Source organism: Bison bison, unplaced genomic scaffold (genome assembly GCF_000754665.1).
Source record: "Bison bison bison isolate TAMUID 2011002044 unplaced genomic scaffold, Bison_UMD1.0 scf7180017864365, whole genome shotgun sequence".
NCBI classification, from domain to species: Eukaryota; Metazoa; Chordata; class Mammalia; order Artiodactyla; family Bovidae; genus Bison; species Bison bison.
This window is the reverse complement of record NW_011494937.1, coordinates 793495-805298: the sequence shown is the minus strand read 5'-3', so window position 1 is coordinate 805298 and position 11804 is coordinate 793495. Positions and strand designations below refer to the sequence as shown.

The window sequence follows — 11804 nt, the reverse complement described above, 5'->3', positions numbered from 1 at the left end:
TAGCTTTGTTCATAGTGATGCTTTCTAAGGCCCACCTGACTTCACATTCCAGGATGTCTGGCTTTAGGTCAGTGATCACACCATCGTGATTATCTGGGTCATGAAGATCTTTTTTGTACAGTTATTCTGTGTATTCTTGCCATCTCTTCTTAATATCTTCTGCTTCTGTCAGGTCCATACCATTTCTGTCCTTTATCGAGCCCATCTTTGCATGAAATGTTCCTTTGGTATATCTGATTTTCTTGAAGAGATCTCTAGTCTTTCCCATTCTGTTGTTTTCCTCTATTTCTTTGCATTGATCGCTGAAGAAGGCTTTCTTACCTCTTCTTGCTGTTCTTTGGAACTCTGCATTCAGATGTTTATATCTTTCCTTTTCTCCTTTACTGTTGGACATATTCTAGAACTCAATAAATATTCTCTTTGCCGCCTACAAGTTGTAACTTGGTTTAGAAGTTTCAGGCTCCACAGAGGAACAAGTATCTCCCTACAGCTGCCCACGGAGATAGGATTCCTGATTGTTATTACAGGAAGTCCAAAGCTATGCCTTCCCTCCTGGTATTTATTGTTCATTTGCAGAATTTCTTGTGCTTGAGCAAGACTTTCCCATAAGCAGTATTCCCTGGTTATACAACCGACCTTCCAATGTTATCAAGTTTGTGAGGAGCAGAGCTAGAAAGTTAACCCAAGATCAAGTTTGTCTATAAAGGACAAAGGGTTTTGTTAGCTTTTTACTCATACTCTCTGCATAAAAAAAGGAAAAACTTCAGAAATTCTTCTAATTAAAGCAATTATATTTCTTAAATGTAGCTACATATAAAATATATCATAAATATATAATATGTAAATATATCATGTATCCTTTCTTTTTTAAAGATACACTCATTCAATTTCCATAGTGTTAAGCAATAATAATAATAATAACAACGTATCCTTATTCATTGTGGGAAACTAGTAGTTGGAGTGCTGGCAGCTTTGGGAATTCTTTTGGGTTATCTGGGAAACATTTCAAAGGTCACAGCCAGTGGTTAGCAGCTATAACAATTTTACTCTTATTGAGAATATTAAACTTAATATTTTTTCTTATGACTTGATTGGCTCTATTCTCTGTAAGCTTAATATTTATAAAAAATTTTTCCAAAAAGAAATGTTCTGATCATTTGACATGCCTGCCCTAACACTTTTTCCTGGTTCCATTTTCTTCTTGGTCCTTTTGGAAAGGTTTAGAATGAATTCCCCTTCCCTTCCCCCAAGAAAGAATTTGGAGGTCACTGTTTCTTCAGTGACCTCAATATTTCCACTGCTCAAGAAAATTCCATATTTTCTCAAGAAATGTAGAAACAGTGTTTCAGAAATTTCTCAATTTTGGTTCGCTTAAAAGTAACACATTCTAAGGCTTTTTGGTTAGCAGATGTGGTAGGCATGTACATGGAAGACATAAAGCCAAATGAGATTGGGAGAATTTTTATGGATTAGAATCTTTGGAGCCTGTCTAGTGACATACCTTCTTACAAGTATGTCCTCTCATTTCTATAAAAGATCAGTTAGGGGACAACTGTGGAGAGAAGTCTCAGGTAGTACTTGGAGCGCATTCCTTGATGCCATCAATCCTGAATTAGCTCAATGAAAGAACAAACAAAACCAACAACCAAGTTCCAGAGAGGTTCTCTTTCTAACAGGACCATTTCCTCTCCCAGGAAGGTCTCATTATTACATGCACTCCTCCTCTATAATTATGTAGAACATTTGGGGTGGGCTTCCTCTTCTGGATCCCTTTCTGTAGTATCCACTACCTCCATGGGGCTCAAGTCCACCTCTTTTTGAAACAGCCATATTTCGAGGGATGATGACCACTCTGCTATGTCTGTGATTGTAAGTCTCCCCCTAAAGGAGTCTACTTTAGATGGTAGTGGTGCTGGTGATATGTTTTACCCATACTTTAAAAAAATTAATTTTTATTGGACTATAGTTCATTTACAATGTTGTGTTTATTTCTCCTGTTCAGCATATCCACTTAAAAAAAAAATTTGGCCACGCCATGCGGCATGCAGGATCTTAGTTCTTTGACCAGGGATCGAATCTATGGCCCCTGCATTGGAAACATGGAGTCTTAACCACTGGACCGCCAGGGAAGTCCCTGTATCCACTGTTTTAGATTCTATTCCCATAAATCATTACAGAGTATTGGGTAGAGTTCCTTGTGCTATACAGCAGGTTCTTATTAGTTATCTATTTTATTTATTTTTTAAAAAGCTTTTATTTTTATATTGGGGCTTCCCAGGCAGCTCAGTGGTAAAGAATTCACCTGCCAAGCAGGAGACACAGGTTCAATCCTTGGGTTGGGAAGATCAACTGGAGAAGGAAAGGGCAATCCACTCCAGTATTCTTGCCTAGGAAATCCCATGGACAGGGGAGCCTGGCAGTCTAGAGTTCAAGGGGCCACAAAGGGTCGGACATGACTTAGCCCCTAAACCACCACCACTACCATAGTTGATTGGCAATGCTGTGTTAGTTTCGGGGGTACAGCAAAGTGATTCAGTTACATATATGAATGTATCTATTCTTTTTCAAATCATTTTCCCATTTAGGTTATTACATAACATCGATCAGAGTTCCCTGTATAATAAGTAGATCCTTGTTAGTTATCCATTTTAAATACAGCAGTGTGTACATGTCAGTCTCAAATTCCCTAACTATCCCCTACTTGGAATGATGAGAATATATATTAATACAACAGCCAGGTTAGGCACTATTAGTGAGCAAGAAAGAAACAGTGAGAAACAATATGATGGGAATGAGGAATGCAAACCAAGTCATCAGGAAAAGGACTCCTCCCCACACTCGGCATGAAAGGGAGCTTGTTCTAAGACAAGGGAAAGGAAGTTTGGTGTGTCAAGGCGTGGCACATTAGAATAAACCCCAAGTCTTACCTCACTGGGTTTTGAGTCAGCACCAAACCTGCTGGAAAGTGTGTAAGCCTCAGACTCAGATTTAGATTTGATGATCTCACCAAACCACTTTTGGACCTGGAACATTGAAGAAAATACCAGGATTATTTTTATTAATGTTGGAGAAGAGAAAAGTCAGTGAGTTAGGAAGAGGATGGGAACATTATGGAAAACCTTTTCCTACAAAATGTGATATATGCATACAATGGAATGTAATTTAGCCTTAAAAAGGAATAAAATTCTGAAACAGGCTACAACATGGATAAACCTTGGAGACATTACACTGAGTGAAATGTATGTGTTAAAAAAACTGTTAGTCACTCAGTTGTGTCTGACTCTTTGAGACCGAATGGACTGTAGCTCACCAGTCTCCTCTGTCCACGGGATTTTCCAGGCAAGAATACTGGAGTAGGTAGCCATTTCCTTCTCCAGGGGATCTTCCCAACTCACGGGTTGAACCCAGGTCTTCTGCACTGAGGGCAGATTCTTTATCATTTGAGCCATCAGGAAATATATAAGCCAGACACCAAAGGACAACTACTGTATGATTCCACATGTTGAGAACCTGTAATAGTCAAATTAACTGGGACAGAAAGTAGAGTAGTGGTTACCAGGAGCTTGGCAGGGGAGAATACAGCATTATTGTTTAAGGGATACGAGGTTTCAGTTTGGGATGATCAAAAAGTTCTAGAATGGATGGTGGTGATGGTTGCATGACAATGTCAATGTACCTAATGCTACTGATCTGTACAATTAACAAGGTTAAAATGACAAATTTTGTTATGTATAATTTACCACAATAATTTTTTTCATATTACAGGATACACATTTGTCATAGAAAATTAACAAAATGTGCATATGCAAAGGAATAAGATAGAAGAAAATTGAGGAAGAAAATTCCTCAATCTAGCTCTCAGGGCTTCTCAGATGGCACTAGTGGTAAAGAATCTACCTGCCGATGCAGGAGACACTAGAGTCACGGGTTTGATTCCTGGATTGGGAAGATCCCCTGGAGTAGGAAATGGCAACATGCTCTAGTATTCTTGCCTGGAAAATCCTATGGACAGAAGAGCCTGGTAGGCTACAGTCCATAGGGTTCCAAAGAGTCAGACACAGCTGAACAACTGAACATGAACACGAACACCCAGAGGAGCTTCCCAGGTGGCTAAGTGGTAAAGAATCCACCTGTCAATGCAGGTTTGATACCTGGGTTGGGAGATCTGCTGGAGGAGTAGATAGCAACCCACTCCAGTATTCTTGCTGGGATAATCCCATGGACAGAGGAACTTGGTGGGCTACTGTCCATGGGGTTGCAAAGAGTCAGACACAACTGAACAACTGAGCACACAGGTACACCCAAGAAACACCAGTAGATCTGTGCAAAAGTGAGACAGGGAAAGAAAGACAGCTAATAAAAGATGTATAACCCTTCATTCTGTGTTTCCACTGTGGACAGCTGGGGTTCAGTGTCACGGGGCGGGGTGGGGTTCTGGAGAGAGCATAGGACATACTTCAAGGTTATTCACCTCAGAGACAAGGGAGCTGGGGCATCCGTCTACTAGCACCCATCAGTCATTGGTTGAGGCTGCTTTCAAGGGTCACTATTCTCTGAAAATACCAGTTTTCCCTGCACATGAACCAGGCATGTCTTGTGGGCAGTAAGAAGTCCACTGGCACTGGCACAGGTGTTTATAATAAACAATCATGGGCATGTAGAATAGAATGCCAAAGGGCTATGAGGGGGCCATCAGCAGCATCTGCTGGACTTCCCTGGTGGTACAGTGGATGGGAATCCACCTGCCCATACAGGGGACATCAGTTCAATTCCTGGTCTGGGAAGATTCCACGTGCCATGGAGCGACTGAGCCGACGTACTGCAAGTACTGAAGCCCGAGCACCCTAGAGCCTGTGCTCCACAGTGAGAGATGCCACCGTGATGAGGAACTCCTCCAGTGTAGAGTGTGCCCAGCTCTCTGCAACTAGAGAAAGCCCGCACACACACATACACACAAAGCAGTGAAGACCCAATGCAGCCAAAAATAAATAGACTTAGAAAAATGAACAGACAGAACTAATTTATATATATACAAAGAAAGAGGCCACTGTTTACCTGCTGGCTGAGGAGGCAGTACACCAGGAAGATGAAGACGCCCTGCAGGCTGTTGATGATGGTGAAGAGGTAAGCCATGACGCGGGCAGCCGGTCCCACCTGCAGGAGTCCCAGAAACCACGTGCACCCCAAGATGAAGAGCTGAGCTGTGGCTTTGAGTGTCAGCATCCTGGGTAGGAATAATTGATAATGTAAAGAAACCTGATAATGATTGTGACCATTCCTACAGCATAGTTGTTAATGGTGAGCAACTCTGGAGCTAAAATGCCTGTGTTTTAAATCCAAGCCAGCACTAACTAACTTTGTGACCTTGGGAAAGTTACTTTCTGGCTTTCTTTCCACCCCTCCCACCTTTTTTTTCCGCCATATCATGCAGCTTGGGAGATCTTAGTTTCCTGATCGGGGGTCAAAGCTGGGCCATCGCAGTGAAAGCGATGAGTCCTAACCCCTGCACTGCGGGGGAATTTTCCTACTTTCCTGTAACTCAGTTCTCTAATATTTGTAATAGTCGTATTTCATAGGGTTGCTGAAAATATTGAGACTTAACATATGGGACATATTTAGGACAGCACGTAGAACAAAATTGTGCATGCAAAGTTGCTTCAGTCATGTCCGACTCTTTGTAACCCCATGGACTGTAGCCCATCAGGCTCCTCTGTCCATGGGATTCTCTAGGCAAGAATATTGGAGTGGGTTACCATTTCCTATTCCAGGGGATCTTCCTGACACAGGGATCGAATCCGCATCACCTGTGTCTCCTGCATTGGCAGGTGGGTTCTTTACCACTAGCGCCACCCAAATTAGTACCATACACATGCAGAACATTCTAAAACTATAAAGTTCTTTGTCTCATTCTGTCTATATCACTTATAGATGGGGAGGTCTTATAGTTTGTTATTCAAGCAGGAAGGCTTTTGAGATCAAAAGGGGTGCAATTCAGGGGAACTATATTCATTATCTTGTAACAAGCTATAATAGAAAAGAATCTGAAAAAGAATATATAATATATATGTGTGTGTGTGTGTAACCAAATCATTTTGTGGTACACATGAAACTAACAGAACATTTTAAATTAACTATGCTTCAATAAAAAAGGGATGTTATTAAAACATAATGCATCAGCAAACATAAACTGGGACCATTCCAGGAAAACTGAGATGCAAGGTCACCTTATTTATATATCTATATATCTCTAATTTTAAAATATAGTATGTAACTGAGAAAAGCTAGTTGAGGAACAATTTGTGTAGTGTGATGCTATTGTATGTATGCTCTGTTCTATAGAAAATGCACAGAAAAGGGCCTGGGAAAATATCAGATACATCATATCATACAGTTTCTTACCTCTGGATTTCCTGATAGGTAAAGTAGTAGGAAAACTGGGAGCAAGGGGCTGTCACTTTTAACTTTATATATTTTGAAAACTTTTGACAAATAATAAACAAGTAACAAATGTGCTGTTTTTGTGATTACAATGAAAACCTCAGCAAACTACAAGTTCAAATTAAGACGGATGGTGCACACTATTTACAATAGCCAGGACATGGAAGCAACCTGTTGACAGATGGATAGATAAACAATTTGTGGTACATACATAACAAAGGTACAATGAAATATTACTCAGCAAGAAAAAGGAACAAATGAGAGTCAGCTGAACTGAAGTGGATGAACCTAGAGCCTGTTATACAGAGTGAAGTAAGTCGGAAAGGGAAAAACAAATAAATAAATAAATATCATATATTAAGGCATATATATAGAATCTAGAAAAATGGTGCTGATGAACCTATTTGCTAGGCAGGAATAGAGACAGAGACATAGCGAACAGACTCTGGACACAGCAGGGGAAGGAGAGGGTGGGACAAACGGAGAGAATATCACTGACTTCTATACACTACATGTGTAAAATAGATAGCTAGTGGGAAGCTGTTGTATAGCACAGGGAGATCAGCTCAATGTGATGACCTAGAGGGGTGGGATGGGGGGGTGGTTGAGGAGGTTCAAGAGGGAGGGATATATGTATATTCATGGCTGATTCACATTGTTGTATGGAAGAAAGCAACACAACACTGAAGAGCAATTGTCTCCACTTAAAAATAAATTAAAAAAAAGATGGATGCTGCAAAATAAAAAAAAATACTCATAGTCCCCAATTTTTGGAAACAGTATTATACAAAATATATTTTAACCTAAATCTTTCCTGAACTACTGCCTCTTGTGTTTTGCAGCAGGGAAGTCCCTCCTCTTCTTTTTAGTGTTAGATCTCTTTCCTTTCTGAGATTCATCAAGGACACATGCATGCCCAGTTAGAAACTACATTTCCCAGCCTCCTTTGCAGCTAGGTGTCACCACATTACCAAAGTCTAACCAATGGGGTATGAGTAAATATGGAACTTGGCAAATTGCATGTCACTTCCTTCCCATGGATGGGATATAACATCCTACGGGCTGGCGGAGCAACAAAAATAGAAAGAGCTTGAGTCCTGGATCACTCTGTGGAGCTCTGTTCTGTGGCATGAGAGTAATATAAACTTCTATCTCACTTTTTTTTTAAATTAATTTTTAAAAAATTTTATAACATGTATAATATCTATCTCACTTTCTTTTTTTGAGTCCCAGTAATTGAATATAGCTTCTCATTGTGGCAGTGGAAGGCGGCAGTGATCTTGCTAGTTCCTAGAGGCTGACTGTGCATCTATGTCTCTGTGGATATGTAGGAGGGACCAGTAAGAAGTGAGTAGAAGAAAAGGGGGTTAGAAAATACCATTTTATTTAGAAAATACCTTAACTTACTTTACGTTCCGGATGGTTGACACTTCACTGTTGAGAGAGGAAAGTTTTCTTTTCAAAATCCAAAAAACCATGACAAAAAATACAAAATTCACCTGCAAGAGTGACACAGACCATGGAGAATACAAGTTAAAATGTACTGTGTCTATTCAATTTGTGGTAACATACTGTAGAGCACAATGTGGTCTTCTAAATGGGAGGGAAACCCAAAATGGAAGGGACATATATACATATATGTATGGCTGATTCCTTTTGCTGTGCAGTAGAAGTTAACAAAACATTGTAAAACAACTATACTGAAAAAAAATTGAAAAGCCATTAAACAAAATGTACCATGTCTGCTGTAGATTGCACACGACCCCTACCTCCCAGCACATGGGTTTGAATTGGTAGCAGGTGGAAAAATCAAACCATATAATTGAGAAAATGCGTGTCCCTGTTCTATTCTGCACCCAGCATGTCTGGTGCTTCTGCTTAGGTCAGGAACACTGGAGCCACGTATTCACTCACACAGATAATGGCACAGACAGGTCCAAGGAAAGCCCAGATGAATTTCTGGTCCAGGTGAAGCCAGCATCTGGGAACAATGGGAAAAGGAACACGAAGGGAGATCAAAGAAAGCACATGAAATGGACAAGAAATGACATCTTTTTATAACAGAGAACTTTCCCAATGTTTCTTGAAAATGTCAGCTGATGACAATGCAGGCTTTGATTGTTTGCTTCCATGTGTTACTGCTACATGAAACAGTTTACAAGCACAGACCTGTTGAATTTTAATACCAGTATTTCGAGGGTGGTGAACCATGGAGATGACTATTATCCCCGTTTCAGTAACGAGGGCACTGAGACTCGAGGGGGCTTTCCAGGTGGCCCAGGGGTAAAGAATCCGCCTGCAATGCAGGATACACGGCAGAAGCCATGGGTTTGATCCCTGGGTTGGGAAGATCCCCTGAAGGAGAAAATGCCAACCCACTCCAGTATTGCTGCTTGGGAAATGCCATGGACAGAGGAGCCTGGCAGGCTACAGTTCATGGGATCACAGAGTTGGACATGACTTAGCAACTGAGCATGAGACTTGAGGACTTGAGGTCACAAATTATGGGAAGGATAAAGCTGGGACCTAACTGCAAAATTTTCCACATCATCTTTCCCTGCCTCACTGGGAAAGAAGTTAGAGCCCTTACACTCAAAGGGAAAGTAGAGTGCATTTGTTGTGTTTATCCGAATCATTGCCAATAACACTGCCCTCAAATCTGTCCATGGCACAGGGTGAGAGTCAATCTTACCGATCAGGTGTTCCATAAAGATGAGGCCTGGAGGCTGCAGAAATGGCCACAATCACAGCTGGGACTCCATAGCCCACTGGGAACATAAGCCACTTCATGAGTCTGTTGATACTGGAGTAGTTGACCACCGTCAGGTTGCGTGCAGTGAGGAAGAGGTGCAGACCCTCCAGCAGCATCCAGGTGAAGGAGGCCAGGTAGAGATAGTGTAAGGCACCTGCGATGATGGCGCACAGCACCTGGGGGAGGAGGAAGGTGTCACCAGGAGGGTCTGTTAGGGTGGAGCATGGCCCCAGGACCTCTCCTTAATACTGGCATTGAGTTCAGAAGCACTGCTATTAGATCATGGTCGTTGAAAGTAAAGATGGTTGATAATGCCAGCACTGCTCACCTCGCCATGCATCCTCCATCTAGGACCCTAGGCTATTTTATTGAGGGGTCCGAGGCAGCATGGCCCCATGAATTCAGGATCCCCTGAGGCAGGCACATTCTGGGACAGTATAAGTACCTTGCTCTCAGTTCTGTCGATGGCTGTGAGGAAGAGCAGGTGGGCCAGGAAGAGGCAGAGCGAGAGCTGCAGGTGGAGCGAGGTGCTGGTGTTCTGGATGGCTTTGCACAGCAGGAAGGTGAGGGCCGCCAGGAGGAGGCAGAGCAGGGAGAGGCTCAGCCCCACGTAGGTGATCACAGTCAGTGCGGGATCCTCCTCCTGGGACCCAGCAGAGAGGGGACCACAGTCATGCTTTCCTGCCCTGGGATTATATTCTCCCACCCCTTGGAATTTGGCATCCCAAAATAGGCAGACCACCTGTATCTCTGCAATGAGGGGAGGGGTGCAGACTTCCTGTGTGCTGTCACCCAGTCGATGTCATCAATAAGTCCTCTGAACCCACCTTTAGGATATATATATATAGGTGACCTTTTCCCACCAACTCTGCAGCTGCCATCCAAATCCTGAGCACCATCATCTCTCTGCCGGGCTACTTCTGCTGCACTGCTGACCATTCTTGACTCAGGAGCCAAAGATACTTTCTAATAACATAAATCTGTAGCATCCCTGATGCATGCCCTCTATTGTCTCTCCACGGCAATTTGAATGAAATCTAAACTCCTGACTATGGCATTTGTGGTCTGACACTTTTCCTCTGCTCCCTTCTCTCCAAACCTGACTTTTCCCACTTCCCTCTCATTCACTCTATTCTTTCTAGAACCCACTGGGTTTGTGTGCTCTGTCTTATGGATTTGCCTATTCCAAATATTTATTTTTAAAGTTTATTTTATATTTGGCTGTGCTGGGTCTTCATTGCTGCTTGTGGGCTTTCTCTAGTTGTGGCGGGTGGGGGTGACTCTCTTGTTGCTGTGTGAGGGCTTCTTACTGTGGCTGCTTCCCTTATTGCAGAGCACAGGCTCTAGGGCGAGTCGGCTTTAGTACTCGTGGCACGTGGGCTCAGTAGTTGCAGCTAGTAGGCTCCAGAGCACAAGCTCAGTTGCTCCTCAGCATGTGGGATCCTCCCAGACCAGGGATCAAACCCTGTATAAGAATGTCTTATACCCAAGGGTGTCCCTTGTATAAGGCAGATCCTTAACCACTGACCACCAGGGAAGGCCAGATTTGCCTATCCTAGACATTTCATGTAAGTGGAACCCTACAGTATATGGTCCTTTGTGTCTAACATCTTTCACTCAGCGTGGTATTTTTGAGATTCATCCACGTTGTAACACTGCTGACTTAATATTCAGATTTCAGCTTGAATAGCTCATTCTCCTCCGATCACTCTATCTAAAGCAGTATGCTTCTCCTATCACTCCAGACTTGATCTGTTAAACTTTTCTTTATAGCAGTGATGGCCACCCAGTAGTGTAGTAGTGTGAGTTGCTCAGCTGTGTCTGACTCTTTGTGATCCTGTGGACTGTAGCCCGCCAGGCTCCTCTGTCCATAGGGTTTTCCAGGCAAGAATTGGAGTGGGTTGCCATTTCCTTCTCTAGGGGATCTTCCCAAGCCAGGGATCAAACCCACGTCTGTTACATCTCCTGCACTGGCAGGCAGGTTCTTTACCATAGGGCCACCTAGCAGGGCCTCAAAAGGGGTTAGCTAGAGGAATTCAATAGTTACATCCTACCTGGCCATGCAAGGCCATGAGAACAGCAAAACTGGACAGGTGAGTGGAGCTGCATATCGTGTGAGTCTTGTTCGCTTGTTTCAGAGCACAGCCATCCTTGGACCAGCGGCCGCCCTCCTTTGTGTCTTTCCAGTAGACGCAGAAGGTCTTCTTGACCCCGGGCTTCACCTGAAAATAGAACAGGCTCCTCATGTCGTTCCTTGGGAGGGACAACTCTACATGTCAGCCTTGGCTGGTGACACCATGGGTTAAAGAGGATCAGCTGATTTCTATTTTAAGTGAAGAAGATGACCACCATATACCTGCCCCCAGAATCCCAGGGATTCCACATAACAGAAAACAAGCTCATCTCTCTCTCTGGGAGTCAGAATTTTGCAAGATGTTACTGGTTTCAGGACTTTGTCCTCCACCATGGGGGTCAAATAGAAAAAAAAGTATAAGACCCACACAAATAGGAAAAGGAGTTCGTCAAGGCTGTATATTGTCACCCTGCTTATTTAACTTATATGCAGAGTACATCATGAGAAATGCTGGGCTGGAAGAAGCACAAGCTGGAATCA

The 11804-nt window shown here is 42.8% G+C and overlaps 1 protein-coding gene across 2 annotated transcripts in view; it reads right to left on the bottom strand.

The window, feature by feature from the left end:
* The window catches only part of EMR3 (egf-like module containing, mucin-like, hormone receptor-like 3), a 62630-nt gene that overhangs the window by 2657 nt on the left and 48169 nt on the right, over positions 1 to 11804 (bottom strand). For both annotated transcript variants that reach the window (XM_010855419.1, XM_010855420.1), the window contains 7 exons: positions 11245 to 11412; positions 9636 to 9833; positions 9131 to 9366; positions 8353 to 8419; positions 7846 to 7937; positions 5056 to 5224; positions 2928 to 3023 (listed from right to left, as the gene is read on the bottom strand). In XM_010855419.1, the coding sequence (XP_010853721.1) occupies positions 2928 to 3023; positions 5056 to 5224; positions 7846 to 7937; positions 8353 to 8419; positions 9131 to 9366; positions 9636 to 9833; positions 11245 to 11412 (1026 nt within the window). The remainder of the gene's footprint in view (positions 1 to 2927; positions 3024 to 5055; positions 5225 to 7845; positions 7938 to 8352; positions 8420 to 9130; positions 9367 to 9635; positions 9834 to 11244; positions 11413 to 11804) is intronic.